The sequence below is a fragment of the Tachyglossus aculeatus genome, chromosome 1, assembly GCF_015852505.1.
Source record: "Tachyglossus aculeatus isolate mTacAcu1 chromosome 1, mTacAcu1.pri, whole genome shotgun sequence".
NCBI lineage: Eukaryota > Metazoa > Chordata > Mammalia > Monotremata > Tachyglossidae > Tachyglossus > Tachyglossus aculeatus.
The window spans coordinates 95,074,023-95,093,124 of NC_052066.1; the positions used below are offsets into that span (position 1 = coordinate 95,074,023).

The following is a 19,102-nucleotide window of genomic DNA, read 5'->3' on the forward strand; positions in this document are numbered from 1 at the left end:
TTCTGTTTTGGCCATATTAAGCTTGAGGTGACGGGAGAGCACCCAAGTACAGATGTCTTGAAGGCAAGAGGAAATGTGAGACTGCAGAGATGGGGAGAGAGATCAGGACTGAAAATGTAGATTTGGGTATCATCTGCATAGAGGTAGTAGTTGAAGCTATGGGACAAAATGAGTTCTCAAAGGGAGTGGGTGTAGATGGAGAATAGAAGGGAAACCAGAACTGACCCTTGGGGACTCCCACAAGGGTGAGTGGGAGGCAGAGGAGGAACCTGCAAAGGAGATTGAGAATGAGAGTGAGATAAGAGGAGAAACAGGAGAGGACAGTGTCAGTGAAGCCAAGGTTGGATGTTTCCAAGAGGTCGACAGTGATAAAGGCAGCTGAAAGGTTGAGGAGGATGAGGATGGAGTAGAGGCCGTTGGATTTGGCAAGAAAGAGAGCACTGATGACCTTTGGGAGGGCAGTTTCTGTGGAGTGAAGGGGACGGAAGCCAGATTGGAGGGCGTCAAGGAGAGAGTTGGAGGAGAGGAATTTGAGACAGCAGATGCAGACAACTTGCTCAAAGAGTGTGGAGAGGAATGGTAGAAGGAAGATGGGGCGATTAATGGAGGGAGCCGTGGGGTCAAGGGAGGGTTTTTTTTTTTTTAGGTTAGGGGAGCCATGGACATGTTTGAAAGCAGCAGGGAAGAAACCCTTGGAGAGCAAACAGTTGAGGATGGCTGTTAGGGAGGGGGCAAGAGTCATGATAAGGTGAGAAGGAATGGATTCAGATGCGCAGGTGGAGGGGGTGGATTTTGATATGAGGCAGATCTCCTCTAGAGATAATGCTGGGAAGGATGGGAAAGTTGATGAGAGGGCCGGAAGGGGGAGGGACTGAGGAGGGACAGGACAGATTTTTAAAGAGCTCTTTCTTAACACGGTAGACAGTCAAGTCATAGGGGTCAAGAGATGGGGGACAGGGGGCCTATGGAAGGAGTTAAATGTCTGGAACTGGCGAAGGCAACAGGCATGGGTGTCAATAAGGGTGGAGAAATAATTTTGCTGTGCAGGAGGGGACAGAGTTACACGAGGCAAGGATAAACTTTAAGTGGACAAAGTCAGCCTGATATTTAGATATTTGTAAACTGCAAAATAGAATAACTTTACCCATTCCCATAATTTGTATAAATAACACAGGAGTCTCAATATTTAATTTTCTACTGGCATGCAATTTTTATGAAAACAAATACAAGTTATTCATTCAATAAGTCATGAATGAAGTGGGAAAAGTCTCAAATCTCAGCCAAGAAAATGGAAGGGATCTTGAACAATGATCCATCCCTTTACCTTCTGTCAGAACCACAATAAATTCAAGAATGCGAATTTAACAACCTCCAGCAATAAAGATTATGCAACTGCTTTGATAATGCATTCCCATTTTCAGAAACCTGTCCTAACTGCAAAGCCTTCCTAATTCCTCATTCTAGTTTATATCTTCTTGTTCATCCTTCAGGGCAAATTGAACGTATCTGCAAATCACCACAGAATATTAGGCTATTAAGTAATATGAGCAGCTTTAGAAACCAATTCTAGAAACTGGTTTGTTGAACACCCACTTTTCCTGGAAACATTATCTAACCCTGGGCTTCACTGGCACAGTCTTTTCCTAGTTCTCTTTTTATCTCTTTGGCCATTCATTTTCAGTCTCCTTCGTGGGCTCATCTTCTGCCTATTCCAACTGTAGAAGTCCCTTAAGGCTCAATTCTGGGTTCCCTTCTATTACCCATCTACACCTACTCCCTTGGAGAACTCATTCATTCCCATGGCTTCAACTATCATCTCCTTGTGGGTGAGTCCCAAATCTGCATCTCCAGCCCTGATCTCTTTCTCCTCTGTAGTCTCATATTTCCTTCTGCCTTCCAGGACATCTCTACTTGCTGACACCTCAAATTTAACATGCCTGAAACAGAATTTATACTCCTGCTGAAACCTCAAATTTAACAAGTCCAATACAAAATTTATATTCCCACCAAACCCTGTCCTCTCTGACTTTCTCATCACTGTAGACAGCACCACCATCCTTCCTGCCTCCCAATCCATAAATTTATCCTTGATTATTCTTGACTCTCCTCTCTTTCAACCCACATCTTCAATATGCCACCAAACCCTGTCAGTTCAACCTTCACAACATCACTAAAATCTGCCCTTTCTTCTCCATCCAGACTGCTACCACATTAATCCAAGCACTGATACTGTCCCGCCTACTGCATCAGCCTCCTTGGTGACCCCCTTGCCTCCTTTCTCTCTCCACTTCGGTCCATACTTCACTCAGCAGCCTGGATCATTTTTTCTAAAAAAACTGTTCAGTCCTTGTTTCCCCACTCAAGGACCTTCAGTACTTGCCCATCCACTTCTCCAAACAGAAACTCCTTAGAATAGGCTTTAAAACACTCAATCGCCTTGTTCCTTCACTGCTCTATTACAGTCCAGCCTACCATATCAATCAATCGTATTTGAGTGTTTACTGTGTGCAGAGCAAAACAACATTACAGACATATTCCCTGCCTACAATGAGTTTACAGTAGGGAGGACAAGCTTAATCTAGAATGCCAACCTACTCACTGTACCTCCATCTCAGAGACGACCCTCTGCCCACCTCCTGCCTCTGGCCTGGCATGCTCTCCCTCTTCATATCCAACAGTTACTCTCTCCCAACTCAAAGCCCTACTGAAGGCATAGCTCCTTCAAGAGGCCATCTCTAAGCCCTCATTTCCTCTTCTCCCACTTCCTTCTGTATTGCCCTGATTTGTTCCTTTTATCCACACCCCCAAACCCATAGCATTTATGTACATATTCGTAATTTATTTATATTAATGTTTGTCTCCCCCTCTATCATCATCAATCGTATTTATTGAGCGCTTACTAGAGCACTGTACTAAGCGCTTGGGAAGTACAAATTGGCAACTCTAAGCTTACACTCTACGCTTGTTGTGGGCAGGGAATGAGTCAACCAACTCTGTGATACTGTACTCTGCCAAGAGCTTAGTACAGTGCTCTGCATAGTAAGCTCTGACTATGACTTACTGAATATGTGATAAGCTCCTGGGAACTCAGAAGTATCAATAAAATCTTGTTTATTATGTAGTGCTTTAAAAAAATGTTCCTGAAGCACTTTCACATCAGTTCTCTCATTTTACTCTCACAATCTCCCAGTACGGTAAGAGGAGGTAGGTATTATTATCCCTATTTTACGGATGAATAAATGGAGGCTTGGAGAGGTTAAGTGACTTGTCCAAGGTCACCATTAGTCCATGTTACCAGATGGAAGAAAGCTTCTCCACTGAGGGGACTGGGATATACCCAATTCTTTTTTCCTAAAAAAAAAACAAAAAAAAAAACCGTGAAAGTACCTTTCTTGAAGAAAAAAAGCATATTAGGGAAAGCTCATATTATAGGGCTCACCATGTCCTAATGGCCCATGTGCAGAAAACTGCACTTCTGACATTTCAGATGGTGGCTGTCTCCACAGTGTGCTGTATCCATACCTGTCTATGTTATCAGGTTCTTTCTTTCTTTTCGTTCTTTCTCAGTCTCTTTTGCAGGCTCCTCCTCCCCCTCCCATCCTCTTACTGTGGGGGTTCCCCAAGGTTCAGTGCTTGGTCCCCTTCTGTTCCCGATCTACACGCACTCCCTTGGTGATCTCATTCGTTCCCACGGCTTCAACTATCATCTCTACGCTGATGACACCCAGATCTACATCTCTGCCCCTGATCTCGCCCCCTCTCTCCAGGCTCGCATCTCCTCCTGCCTTCAGGACATCTCCATCTGGATGTCTGCCCGCCACCTAAAGCTCAACATGTCGAAGACTGAATTCCTTGCCTTCCCTCCCAAACCTTGCCCTCTCCCTGACTTTCCCATCACTGTTGACGGCACTACCATCCTTCCCGTCTCACAAGCCTGCAACCTTGGTGTCATTCATTCATTCATTCATTCATATTTATTGAGCGCTTACTGGGTGCAGAGCACTGTACTAAGCGCTTGAGAAGTACAAGTTGGCAACATATTGAGACAGTCCCTACCCAACAGCGGGCTCACCCTCGACTCCGCTCTCTCATTCACCCCTCACATCCAGGCCGTCACCAAAACCTGCCGGTCTCAGCTCCGCAACATTGCCAAGTTCCACCCTTTCCTCTCCATCCATACCGCTACCTTGCTCATTCAAGCTCTCATCCTATCCCGTCTGGATTACCGCTTCAGCCTTCTCTCTGATCTCCCATCCTCGTGTCTCTCCCCACTTCAATCCATACTTCATGCTGCTGCCCGGATTATCTTTGTCCAGAAATGCTCTGGGAATATTACTCCCCACCTCAAAAATCTCCAGTGGCTACCAATCAATCTGCACATCAGGCAGAAACTCTCACCCTGGGCTTCAAGGCTCTCCATCCCCTCGCCCCCTCCTCTCCTTCTACAGCCCACCCCGCACCCTCCGCTCCTCTGCTGCTAATCTCCTCACTGTACCTCGTTCTCGCCTGTCCCGCCATCAACCCCCGGCCCACGTCATCCCCCTGGCCTGGAATGCCCTCCCTCTGCCCATCTGCCAAGCTAGCTCTCTTCCTCCCTTCAAGGCCCTACTGAGAGCTCACCTCCTCCAGGAGGCCTTCCCAGACTGAGCCCCTTCCTTCCTCTCCCCCTCGTCCCCCTCTCCATCCCCATCTTACCTCCTTCCCTTCCCCACAGCACCTGTATATATGTATATATGTTTGTACATATTTATTACTCTATTTATTTATCTATTTATTTTACTTGTACATATCTATTCTATTTATTTTATTTTGTTAGTATGTTTGGTTTTGTTCTCTACCTCCCCCTTTCAGACTGTGAGCCCACTGTTGGGTAGGGACCGTCTCTATATGTTGCCAACTTGTACTTCCCAAGCGCTTAGTACAGTGCTCTGCACACAGTAAGCGCTCAATAAATACGATTGATGATGATGATGATGATCAGGTGAACATGCCCTTATTTCCTAGTAGCGTCTGAGCCAAAACCCATGCTTTGGCAGACACCCGTGCATTTTTTATGATGAGAAATGTAGTAAGGCATGCTTCTACATTCTCAACCAGAAAGAAAAGCAGCAGGAAGATCATTACTGTGATGACAGCTAATTCTAGTGCTTTCTGCTTGCCAGGAAAGCATTACAATAGCAGGGTTCCTGCAGCCTTCAGTTTCAACTGCCATTTTTAATCAACCGGGGAGGGGCTGGGGCAGGGGCTGTGAGACTCGGTGTCTCTGCTGCTCTTTTTCCAGTGCCCTCCACCTTCAGAAATATGAGGTGGGAAACAGACCAGATGGCTTCAAGATCGTTCTAACCACAGCCCTGGCAATTAGGGCTTCTGTGTAACGCTAAACCTCCCCACTCCTTCCACAAGGACGCTAGAATGCCAGGGCCACGTACTGGTAAGTACATCGCCAATGCCATTTATCATTACATTTTGGATGTAACTGTTGGGGAACTAAGGAATATTTGTATGCCAACGCATCTGGATATAAGATGAAATAAGATATAAGATGAAACGGTTGTGTGCAGGCATGCAGTTATGGGCAAGGAGTTCTACAGAGCAAGTTTTGCTGGAGCAGAGTTCTTCGAAAATATACACTCCATGTTTCTGGAGACCTGAATTGTACGTCTACGGTGCTCTGGGTGTTTTTCAGGAAACAAGAGATGAGCAGGGAGACAAAAGGAGCAAGGCACAGCCCTTTTTTCCTTCCACTTATAAGAGTTTGTTGCAGTGATTGTAAGAGGGAGTTAATGAGGGGATCATACATACTTACTGTCTGGTATGGTAGGCCTCTGATCTCCTTTTCCTCAGCACCATAACTCTCTATCAAGGAACAAGCATCTGTGATTTTTTTTCCAATTTAGCAGTTGCCTAACCCAGTGCACAGCACCACACTACACATACCTCTCTTTTAACCACTTCTGTACTCTTTTTTAACTTGTTACAGGTTTACTCATCCACCCACTTATTATTTATATCTATTCTCACTCAAACACTGCATCTGTGAATCTATAGCCCCTTGTCTTCCCCCATTAGACTGTGTGCATTTTTTATGGTATTTGTTAAAGCAATTACTATGTGCCAGGCACCATAGTAAGCACTGGGGTGAATACAAGTTAATCTGGTTGGACAGAGTCCCTGTCCTGCATGAGGCTCACAGTCTTAATCCCCATTTTACTGATGAGGTACCAGAGGCATAGAAGTGAAGTGATTTGCCCAAGGCTATAAAGCAGACAAGTGACAGAGCCGGGATTGGAACCCAGATCTTCCCGACTTCCTGGCCCATCCATGCTCTAGCCACTAAACCATATTGCCTCAATCTGAGATCAGGAAATCACATCATCCTTTTTTGTTGTCAGTAGATCCATCAATGGTATTTACTGAGCACTTATATGTGTGCAGATCACTGCACTAAGCGCTTGAGAGTACAATAGACATAACCTCAGCCCTTAAGGAGGTTGAAAACCAGTATAACTAGGAAGTACTCTACACACAGTGGGCACTCAAGTGATGGTACCTACTGAACACCCACTGGGTGCAACACACTGTACTAAGTGCCTGAGAAAGTTCAACAGAGAAATGAGGCAAATTACATGCCCTCAAGGAACATACATTCTAACAGGAAGATGTATTTTTTTTTCCCAAATAGAATACTCCAAATAAATAACTGAAGGTTCACCTGATTACACATGTTGTTGAGAACTACTGGTAGGACCCGGGGAATTTTTGCAAGTGTGCCCTGAAATCTGGGGAGTTTGCTTACATACACATGACAATAGCACCCAGAACTGGGGTTCTGTTACCATTCTGGACAGCACATTTTAAAGTCACCACCACAGAAATCAGGCTTGCTCTAATAAGGGTGCATGAATATGCCCTTGATATTCAGGACCCAGACTGGCTTGGTCCAACCTACTATGAGCACTGCTGCAAGCCCTGCCTAAAACTCAGCAGTTCTCTGAATTCAGAATTTGCCCTTGAAATGGTTAACTAAGGACTTGCAAATCATGCAGAAATGATACACTATAGGCAGGTTCCTGAGCTCTCTAGACCACTATCGTACTTACATTCAATTTCTGAAATCAACTACCAAACACTACCAAAAACTTTCCTACCTATAGAAAAAGAAACTAATATGACTAGCTACAAATGACCCTGTAATTACGCTATAATGAAAACTTCAGTTATTGAAGAGGTGGTGAACACTATTATTAGCTCTGCTTTTGTTTTCTTTCCCAACATTCTCTGAGAAAATATAAAGGAATTCTGAGGGAATTTAAACTCATTTTTTACCTACCAAAACCAGGTATGGAAATTGTATATTCCTATAAGCCACGGATATTATGTAAAATGGAGACTCTTAAATATATTAGTAAATTCAAAAACTCTGTTAAGTGATTTTTGTATTTTATCTCTTTTAATAAGATGATTCTTTGACACTTCAAAACAACAAACAATGGTATGCGCAAGGGACCAGGAAAGCCCATTTTTAGATTTAAAGTGTGCTTCTGGAACAGAATGAAGCTTTAGTTTTCACGAAGAAAATTAAATTTCAAAATTACCATTAGAACCTACACTTTAACTCCTCCTTCTGCTTGGTTATTTTTGTATTTTTCTTTTTGTTTTGGGTTTTTTTTTTTTTTTAAAGGCCATACCTTTTCTCTCTTCCTCCCCGGTCTCATTTGTGTTTTGTGTTGCTAGGCTGACGTAACAGCAGCCAGTATCTTTGCCAGTTCAAAAAACTTGCAGAGCAATACATTTTTCCTTTTATAAATGTCGGATAAAAAAAGGCCAAATTCCAAAAACAAGTAAACGAAATGCCTGAAACTAATGAAGAGAGAAGCCACGATAGTTCACCTATATTTCACTTCTATTTGCTACTGCTTACAATTCACTAATGATTTATGCCTACCTAGCACACAACTCTAAAATTTGAATGAATCGCATTTTACCATATAATTTAAGATGAAAATAGTCTTTTGAGTTCCTTTCCAAAATTGACCTTCCCAGTACATCATAATAGAGCCAAACATCCACAGCCCTTCATACCTGAAAATACGCCTGCTATTTGTTTGCTTTGGGTCTAATGCATTAATCTCTTTTATGGAGAGAAAAAATGTGGCAAACAAGGGCAATTTGATCAGGGCTTCATAGAAAACCTGTGGTATTAATCCTCCCCCCTTCACCACCCACCCCTCAACATGGGGGCGGGGGTGGAAGAGGAGGAAGGGGGGGACGAGGCTACCAGTAATTGGGAGAGTTGCAGTGCCTGCTGAATCTACAGCACTGTCTGTGTCAGGCAGGCTCAGCCAGAATCTTGACCCTAGTAGAACACTTTAATAATAATAATTGTGGTATTTGCTAAATGCTTACTATGTGCCAGGCACCGGACTAAGCGCTGGGATGGATTCAAAGCAAATCGAGTTGGACCCAGTCCATGCCCCACATGGGGCTCACAGTTTTAATCTCCATTTTATAGATGAGGTAACTGAGGTACGGGGAAATTAAGTGACTTACTCATCATCATCATCATCAATCGTATTTATTGAGCACTTACTGTGTGCAGACAAGTGGCGGGGTCAGAATTAGAGCCCATGACCTTCTGACTCCCAACAGGCCCGTGCTCTAGCCACTACACCATGCTGCTTCCTGTAGCTGACAAGAATAACGGTGGCTAGGCTGGCAGGCATTTGGCAAGGCATCACCACTATGTGTCGGTCACTTTGGCTTTAAGTGGGCTTTACACAGAAATTCTTGCTTGTACTGCACTCCCTGCCCCAGTGGGAACAAAACCGACAGGGATGAGAGAGTGTAAGTGGCACAGCATAAACCACCAGCATTAAAATCAATTCCTTCTCACAGGTTTTTGGTCTTAGGGCCTCATGACATGACCATCATTTTCAAGGCACTCCACCATTTAACAGTGAGATTTGCCCTGTCAAGCCAATTTACTACCTTAAGCAGTTATTTTAAAAACCAGAAAATTTAAAAATTCAATCCACAGTTTTTAAAATATTTTTATCAGTCTTCTCTACATTGCAATACTTATGGAGCACCTACTACAGGGAGAGCACTGTACTAATCACATGGGAGAGTACAATACAGACCAAAGTAGCAGTGTGACAATGGATACACCATGAGCCTGGGAGTCAGGATTTAGATCCTAAACCCAGCTCTGCAACTTGTCTGCTGTGTGACCTTGGGCAAGTCACAAATTCTCTGTACCTCAGTTTCCTCATCTGTAAAATAGGGATTAAGACTTTGAGCCCCATGTGGGTCATCAAGGACTTAAGTCCAACCTGATGAGCTTGTATCTACCTCAGCGCACACAAATACTATTCTTAAAAAATGAGTTTACAGTCTAAAGGGGAGAATATCCTATATATACTAGTCGGGAAACACCCTTATATAAACACTACACAGTAGCATGAACATCCACTATTTTAGATATTCAACAGATGGGAATGATGCAGCATAAGCAACCGTAAAGATTCTTACTACTAAGCAATTTGGACAAAGGAGTAGCCAGTTAAATTAGGAGAAATGAGCTAATGCCAAAAACTGCAACTTTCTGAGATCAAAAATCCTTTAAAAGTGTAATCCAACATTATATAACATTTAGTTCTAAAAGGACTTTAGCCACAATCTTTCACAATGCCATCTAAGATGATTATTACTTTCTGAACGGGCTATTTGTAAACAGGTTCATTAGTGCTATTTAGAAGCATGTTTATTCTCTAGCAAGTGATGACGATGATGACGGTATTTGGTAAGCACGAGAAGCAGCGTAGCTTAATGGAAACAGCATGGGTTTGGAAGTCAGAGGACATGGGTTCTAAACCCAGCTCTGTCACTTGTCTGCTCTGTGACATTGAGCAAGTCACCTAACTTCTCTGCACCTCAGTTACCTCATCTGTAAAATGGGGATCAGGACTGTGAGCCCCAAGTGGGACAACCTGATTACCTTTTAACTACCCTAGTGCTTAGAACAGTGCTTGGCACACAGTAGGAGCTTAACAAATACAATTATTATTATGTGCCAGGCACTGTTCTAAGTGCTAGGGTGGATACATGCAAATTGAGTTTGACAGTCCCTGTCCCATGTGGGGCTCACAGTCTCAATCCCCATTTTACAGATGAGGTAACTGAGGCACAGAGAAATGAAGTGACTTGCCCAAGATCACAGAGCAGACAAGTGGCTGAGCCAGAATTAGAACCCATGACCTTCGGACTCCCAGGCCCGTGCTCGATCCAGTAGGCCATGCTAAGGAATTTATCAAAAATTCCTTGATGAAAATCTATGGCATTTAGTCTCCCTTTTTAAAATCACCACAAGTACAGCAACATCAATCAATCACATTTACTTAGTGCTTACTGTGTGCACAGAACGGTCCTAAGTGCTTGAGAGAGTACAACACAACCGTTGGAAGATATGTTCCCTGCCCACGCATTACTAGTTTACAGTCTGAGAGACAAACTTGCAGTCTAGAACAGTGTCAGGGCACGTGTTGGCCTGAAATTTCCTCCTTCGAATCGACCAGATCACAGCTCTCCCCATCTTCTAAGCCCTTGTGAAATCCCACCTCCTCCAGGAAGCATTCCCTAACTAACTTCCATCACCCCAAATCACAACAATCCAGTCATTTTCAGAGCTTCCCTGTCTCCAGTATTTACTAATTGTTTCTCGGTGAGACTCTAGGCTCCTTGAATTATAATTATGGCTTTCTATGTGCAAAGCACTGTTCTAAGCGCTGGGGAGGTTACAAGGTGATCAGGTTGTCCCACGGGGGCTCAGTCTTCATCCCCATTTTACAGATGAGGTAACAGGCACCGAGAAGTTAAGTGACTTGCCCCAAGTCACACAGCTGACAATTGGCAGAGCCAGGATTTGAACCCATGACCTCTGACTCCAAAGCCCGGGCTCTTTCCACTGAGCCACACTGCTTCTCTATGTGCCAAGTACTGTTTAAGGCGCTGGGATAGATACAGGGTAATCAAGTTGTCCCACGTGGGGCTCACACTTTTAATCCCCATTGTACATATGAGGTAACTGGGGCACAGAGAAGTTAAGTGACTTGCCCAAGGTCACACGGCAGACAAGTGAAGGTGGGGCTCCTGTCTTTTGCTTCAATAAATTCTACTGATTTTGTGAGAAAGGCAGGTCTTTATCTCACTAGAACTACTGTAAATAGTGAGGCAGCCAGCATGCGAAATCCTATTTTTAATTCTTAGTAGATAGTATATGCCTGTTTTCTCAACCACCGTAAGGCTCAATGACCTAAAAATTTCACTGCTGCGAAAAATAAGGGCAAGAGAAGATGGGAAGTTCCTGGAAAATGTTTCTAATTTCAGCCCACCTATATAAAATTATTTTAGCTTAAAGTCTTCACCTCCTACCAGCGTGACCTAATGGAAAAAAGCATGGGCCTGTGAGTCGGAGGTCCCTGCTCCGCCCACTTGCCTGCAGTGTGACCTAGGCCAAGTCACTTAATTTCTCAGTTTCCTTATCTGTAAATGTTCTCCTTCCTAAGACTGTGAGCCCCGATGTGGGCCCTGATGACTTGTATCTCCACCAATGCTTCGTACAGTCCTTGGAATATAGTAAGCCCTTTACAAACACCACCATTATTATTCTCACTGCTGCTTTAGACTTGGCCTCTGACCTTCAACCTTCCTCATCTTGCCTGGCCTCTCCCCACCACCCCCAGGGCCAAAACTGATCCTGAAAACGCTGCTCTGCTTAAGCTGCCACTCCCCCCACCCCTGTCCCTTAGCAGCCACATTCGAAAATACTAACTCTATGATCCTGTACTCTCCCAAGCGCTTAGTACAGTGCTCTGCATACAGTAATTGATAGATCAAAACGATTGTTTTTTTCAATTTTATTTATTCTGACGGTTTTGACATCTGTCTACTAGTTTTGTCTTGTCTGTCTCCCCCTTCTAGACTGTGAGCTCCCTGTTGGATAGGGACCGTCTCTATATGTTGCCGACTTGTACTTTCCAAGTGCTTAGTACAGTGCTCTGCATGCAGTAAGCGCTCAATAAATACGACTGAATGAATGAATGATTGATCGACTGGATAAGGCCTCTGAGAGGAGACCAAGAGGAAGCAGCTGGTAGATGGGCCTTGTCTCCCAGCCAGGGCGGTGCTTTCCAAGGGCAGCGGGGAAGCACTACTTTGGGTTATTTGCAGATTTTGTTTTTTTTTCCCCTCTGGAGGGTGGCAATGGAGATGATTGGAGATTGAGAGAATGGAGCTGATCTGGCTATCAGTTCCTCTCTGAAGAGACCCCATTTCCTCCAGAGGTCTGGGCTGCTTCTCCATCGGAAACTTTGCCGCCAACCTCAGGCCTAGCACACCACCCCCGTTTAGAGAGGAGCATGGGGCCCTTCATCCATCTATCCACTCATTCATTCAACTGCATTTATTGAGAGTTGACTATGTGCAGAGCACTGTACTAAGCGCTTGGGAAAATACACTACAGCAACAGACACTCCCTGCTCACCATCAGCTTTATCCCGGCGGAGGGGATCCACTGGACAGGGAGAGACAGGAAAGCAGAGAAACTAGACTGTGAGCTTGCTGTGGGCCGAGAACATGTTAGGTTGGACTCCCAAGTGCTTACTACAGTGCTTTGCACACAGTCAGCGCTTAATAAATAAGATTAATCATAATAACGGATGGAGACTATAAGCTAGTTGATTCATTCAGTCAATCGTATTTATTGAGCGCTGACTGTGTGCAGAGCACTGTACTAGTTGTGGGCAGGGAACCTACCTACCAACTCTGGAGGCTTTTTTATGGCATTTGTTATGCCTAATAATAATAATAATAATGGCATCTGTTAAGTGCTTACTTTGTGCAAAGCACTGTTCTAAGTGCTGGGGAGGATACAAGGTGATCAAGTTGTCCCACGTGGGGCTCACAGTCTTCATCCCCATTTTACAGATGAGGTCACTGAGGCACAGAGAAGCGAAGTGACTTGACCAAAGTCACACTGCTGACAATTAGCGGAGCCGGGATTTGAACCCATGACCTCTGACTCCCAAGCCTGTGCTCTTTCCATGGAGCTGTCACAATGCTTCTCTGCTAAGCACCTTTCTAAGCGCTGAGATGGGTACAAGTTAATTAGGTCACACGCCGTCCCTGTCCCACATGGGGTTCATGTTGGTCTAAGTAAGAGGGAGAACATGCTTTCAGTTCCTATTTTACAGCTAAGGCCCAGAAGCGAAGGGACTTGCCAAAGGTCACACATTTATACAAGCGGCAGGGGCAGAATTAGAACCCAGGTCCTTGTGGCCGACTCCCAGGCCCGGGCTCCACCCACTGGGCCACGCTGCTGCTCATCGGTCCCTCCCAAGCAGTGTGGCTCAATGAAAAGAGCCCGGGCTTGGGAGTCAGAGGTCATGGGTTCTAATCCCAGCTCCACCACTTGTCAGCTGTGTGACTGTGAGCAAGTCACTTCACTTGTCAGCTGTGTGACTTTGGGCAAGTCACAACTTCTCTGTGCCTCAGTTACCTCATCTGTTAAATGGGGATTGACTGTGAGCCCCCTGTGGGGCAACCTGATCACCTCGTATCTACCCCAGTGCTCAGAACAGTGTTTGGCACATAGTAAGCGTTTAACAGATACCAAAATTATTATTATTATTACGACGGTGCAGTAAGTGCTCCGTAAAAACCACCGATGGATCAATTGATTGATTGGTTCGCACTTGGGGCTGTTTCTCATCCACCCTTCAAAGCCCTACTGAGAGCTCACCTCCTCCAGGAGGCCTTCCCAGACTGAGCCCCCTCCTTCCTCTCCCCCTCCTCCCCCTCCCCTCCGCCTTACCTCCTTCCCCTCCCCACAGTGCCTGTATATATGTATATATGTTTGTACGTATTTATTACTCTATTTGTACATATTTATTCTATTTATTTTGTTAATATGTTTTGTTGTCTGTCTCCCCTTTCTAGACTGTGAGCCCGCTGCTGGGTAGGGACCGTCTCTATATGTTGCCGACATGTACTTCCCAAGTGCTTAGTCCAGTGCTCTGCATGTAGTAGGCACTCAATAAATACGATTGAATGAATGAATCCACCTGACTGTTTCGTCTGTCTCCCCTTTATAATAATAATAATAATAATAACGACGGCATTTGTTAAGCGCTTACTCTGTGCAGAGCAGTATTCTAAACGCTGGGGGGGATACAAGGTGATCAAGTTGCCCCACGTGGGGCTCACAATCTTAATCCCCATTTTGCAGAGGAGGTAACTGAGGCTTAGAGAAGTGAAGTGACTTGCCCAAGGTCACACAGCAGACATGTGGATGAGTCGGAATTCGAACCCATGCTCTTTCCACGGAGCTACGCTGCTTTTCTAGACTGTGAGCCCGTTGTTGGTTAGGGACCGTCTCTAGATGCTGCCGACTTGTACTTCCCAAGCGCTTAGTCCAGCGCTCTGCACGCAGTAAGCGCTCAATAAATACGATTGAATGAATGAATGAATCCACCTGACTTTTGTTGTCTGTCTCCCCTTTATAATAATAATAATAATAATAATAATGAAGACATTTGTTAAGCATTTACTATGTGCAGAGCAGTATTCTAAGCGCTGTGGGGGGGGGGGGGGGGGTGAACAGGGTGATCAAGTTGCCCCACGTGGGGCTTACAATCTTAATGCCCATTTTGCAGAGGAGGCAACTGAGGTTTAGAGAAGTGAAGTAACTTGCCCAAGGTCACACAGCAGACATGTGGATGAGTCGGGATTCGAACCCATGCTCTTTCCACGGAGCTACGCTGCTTCTCCAGAAAAGCTTCTGCTTTTCTAGACTGTGAGCCCGTTGTTGGGTGAGCCCTATCCCGCCCGTCTAGACTGTGAGCCCTATCCCGCCTGGACTACTGCACTAGCCTTCTCTCTGATCTCCCATCCTCGTGTCTCTCTCCACTTCAATCCATACTTCATGCTGCTGCCCGGATTATTTTTGTCCAGAAACGCTCTGGACATATTACTCCCCTCCTCAAAAACCTCCAATGGCTACCGATCAATCTGCGCATCAAGCAGAAACTCCTCACCCTGGGCTTCAAGGCTGTCCATCACCTCGCCCCCTCCTACCTCACCTCCCTTCTCTCCTTCTACTGCCCAGCCGGCACCCTCCGCTCCTCCACCACTAATCTCCTCACTTTACCTCGCTCTCGCCTGTCCCGCCATCGACCCCCGGCCCACGTCATCCCCCGGGCCTGGAATGCCCTCCCTCTGCCCATCCGCCAAGCTAGCTCTCTTCCTCCCTTCAAGGCCCTGCTGAGAGCTCACCTCCTCCAGGAGGCCTTCCCAGACTGAGCCCCTTCTTTCCTCTCCCCCTCGTCCCCCTCTCCATCCCCCCGTCTTACCTCCTTCCCTTCCCCACAGCACCTGTATATATGTATATATGGTTGTACATATTTATTACTCTATTTATTTTACTTGTACATTTCTATCCTACTTATTTTATTTTGTTGGTATGTTTGGTTCAGTTCTCTGTCTCCCCCTTTTAGACTGTGAGCCCACTGTTGGGTAGGGACTGTCTCTATGTGCTGCCAATTTGTACTTCCCAAGCGCTTAGTACAGTGCTCTGCACATAGTAAGCGCTCAATAAATACGATTGATTGATTGATTGATTGACCGACTCTAGATGTTGCCGACTTGTACTTCCCAGGCGCTTAGTCCAGCGCTCTGCACGCAGTAAGCGCTCAATAAATACGACTGAATGAATGAATCCACCTGACTGTTTTGTTGTCTGTCTCCCCTTTCTAATAATAATAATAATAATAGCATTTGTTAAGCGCTTACTATGTGCAGAGCAGTATTCTAAACGCTGGGGGGGGATACAAGGTGATCAAGTTGCCCCACGTGGGGCTCACAATCTTAATCCCCATTTTGCAGAGGAGGTAACTGAGGCTTAGAGAGGCTCACTTCTAGACTGTGAGCCCCTTCTATCAATCAATCAATTGTATGTACTAAGCGCTTGGGAAGTACAAGTTGGCAACATAGACTGTGAGCCCACTGTTGGGTCGGGACCGTCTCTGTATGTTGCCAACTTGTACTTCCCAAGCGCTTGGTACAGTGCTCTGCACACAGGAAGCGCTCAATAAATACGACTGATTGGGTAGGGACCGTCCCTGTATGTTGCCAACTTGTACTTCCCAAGCGCTTAGTACAGTGCTCTGCACACAGTAAGCGCTCGATAAATACGACTGATTGATTAGAGAAGTGACTTGCCCAAGGTCACCCAGCAGGCATGTGGATGAGTCGGGATTCGAACCCACGCTCTTTCCACGGAGCTACGCAGGTTTTCTAGACTGTAAGCCCGCTGTTGGGTAGGGACCGTCTCTAGATGTTGCCAACTTGTACATCCCAAGCGCTTAGTACAGCGCTCTGCACGCAGTAAGCGCTCAATAAATACGATTGACTGATTGAGAGACGGAGGCCCAACAGCCGCCCTTCGGGAAACTAGGCCGCAAAGCCGGGGCCTCGCGTAGCGCCCGAGGCCTGTCGCGGGGGCCGGGCCCGGCGGGGCGCTCACCAGATCTGGAACTTGAGCAGCGGTCCGGTGGCGTACTGCATCTTCAGCCGCTTGCTGGGGATCCCGCCCAGGTCGGCGGAGGCCCGGCCGAGGCCCCCGGTCGCCACGGTGGCCGCCGCCACGAACAGGAGCAGCAGCGGCCTCATCCTGGACGACCCCCTCACCGACGCTTGAGGCGATCGGGCGAGCGGGAGGGGGAGGAGGACGACGACGACCGGCCGCCACCGCGCAGGCGCGGGAAGCGAAACGCCGAGGCAGCCAGTGCGCCTGCGCGCCCGGGTTGGCTGCTATTCGTTCATTCAATCAATCAATCAATCGTATTTATTGAGCGCTTACTATGTGCAGAGCACTGTACTAAGCGCTTGGGAAGTACAAATTGGCATCACATAGAGACAGTCCCTACCCAATAGTGGGCTCACAGTCTAAAAGGGGGAGACAGAGAACAGAACCAAACATACCAACAAAATAAAATAAGTAGGATAGAAATGTACAAGGAAAATAAATAAATAAATAAATAGAGTAAGAAATATGTACAAACATATATACATATATACAGGTGCTCTGGGGAAGGGAAGGCGGTAAGACGGGGGATGGAGAGGGGGGTGAGGGGGAGAGGAAGGAGGGGGCTCAGTCTGGGAAGGCCTCCTGGAGGAGGTGAGCTCTCAGCAGGGCCTTGAAGGGAGGAAGAGAGCTAGCTTGGCGGATGGGCAGAGGGAGGGCATTCCAGGCCCGGGGGATGACGTGGGCCGGGGGTCGATGGCGGGACAGGCGAGAGCGAGGTACAGTGAGGAGATTAGTGGTGGAGGAGCGGAGGGTGCGGGCTGGGCAGTAGAAGGAGAGAAGGGAGGTGAGGTAGGAGGGGGCGAGGTGATGGACAGCCTTGAAGCCCAGGGTGAGGAGTTTCTGCCTGATGCGCAGATTGATCGGTAGCCATTGGAGGTTTTTGAGGAGGGGAGTAATATGTCCAGAGCGTTTCTGGACAAAGATAATCCGGGCAGCAGCATGAAGCATGGATTGAAGTGGAGAGAGACACGAGGATGGGAGATCAGAGAGAAGGCTGGTGCAGTAGTCCAGACGGGATAGGATGAGAGCTTGAATGAGCAGGGTAGCGGTTTGGATGGAGAGGAAAGGGCGGATCTTGGCAATGTTGCGGAGCAATTCAATCACTCAATCAATCAATCGCATTTATTGAGCGCTTACTGTGTGCAGAGCGCTGGACTAAGCGCTTGGGAAGGACAAGTTGGCAACATATTGAGACGGTCCCTACCCAACAGTGGGCTCACAGTCTAGAAGGGGGAGACAGAGAACAAAACAGAGCATACTAACAAAATAAAAGAAGTAGAATAAATATGTGCAAGTAAAATAAATAAATAAATAGAGTAATAAATATGTACAAACATATATACATATACACAGGTGCTGCGGGGAAGGGAAGGAGCGCTTACTGTATGCAGAGCACTGGACTAAGCGCTTGGGAAGTACAAGTTGGCAACATAGAGAGACGGTCCCTACCCAACAGTGGGCTCACAGTCTAAAAGGGGGAGACAGAGAACGAAACAAAGCATATTAACAAAATAAAAGAAGTAGAATAAATATGTGCAAGTAAAATAAATAAATAAATGGAGTAATAAATATGTACAAACATATATACATATACACAGGTGCTGCGGGGAAGGGAAGGAGCGCTTACTGTATGCAGAGCACTGGACTAAGCGCTTGGGAAGTACAAGTTGGCAACATAGAGAGACGGTCCCTACCCAACAGTGGGCTCACAGTCTAAAAGGGGGAGACAGAGAACGAAACAAAGCATATTAACAAAATAAAAGAAGTAGAATAAATATGTGCAAGTAAAATAAATAAATAAATGGAGTAATAAATATGTACAAACATATATACATATACACAGGTGCTGCGGGGAAGGGAAGGAGCGCTTACTGTATGCAGAGCACTGGACTAAGCGCTTGGGAAGTACAAGTTGGCAACATAGAGAGACGGTCCCTACCCAACAGTGGGCTCACAGTCTAGAAGACTTTGTGCGCACACCGTGCGCAGGGCGCCTTACTAATCAATCAATCGTACTTATTGAGCGCTTACTGTGTGCAGAGCTCTGTATTAAGCGCTTGGGAAGTACAAGTTGGCAACATATAGAGACAGTCCCTACCCAACAGTGGGCTCACAGTCTAGAAGACTTTGTGCACTCACCGTGCGCAGGCCACTGTACTAATCAATCAATCAATCAATCAATCATTTTTATTGAGCGCTTACTGTGTGCAGAGCACTGTATTAAGCGCTTGGGAAGTACAAGTTGGCAACATATAGAGACGGTCCCTACCCAACAGTGGGCTCACAGTCTAAAAGGGGGAGACAGAGAACAAAACCAAACATACTAACAAGATAAAATAAATAGAATAGATATGTACAAGTAAAATAAATAAATAGAGTAATAAATATGTACATACATATATACAGGTGCCGTGGGGAAGGGAAGGAGGTAAGATCAATCAACCAATCAATTGCATTTAT

The 19,102-nt window shown here is 45.9% G+C and overlaps 1 protein-coding gene and 1 pseudogene across 1 annotated transcript in view; both read right to left on the reverse strand.

Moving 5' to 3' along the window:
• Positions 1-16,762, reverse strand: part of SELENOT (selenoprotein T) — a 30,697-nt gene extending 13,935 nt beyond the window's left edge. Inside the window, exon 1 of the mRNA XM_038749083.1 lies at positions 16,580-16,762. Within this exon, the coding sequence (XP_038605011.1) occupies positions 16,580-16,725 (146 nt within the window). The 5' untranslated portion in view covers positions 16,726-16,762. The remainder of the gene's footprint in view (positions 1-16,579) is intronic.
• Positions 16,740-19,102, reverse strand: part of LOC119927056 — a 37,592-nt pseudogene continuing 35,229 nt past the window's right edge.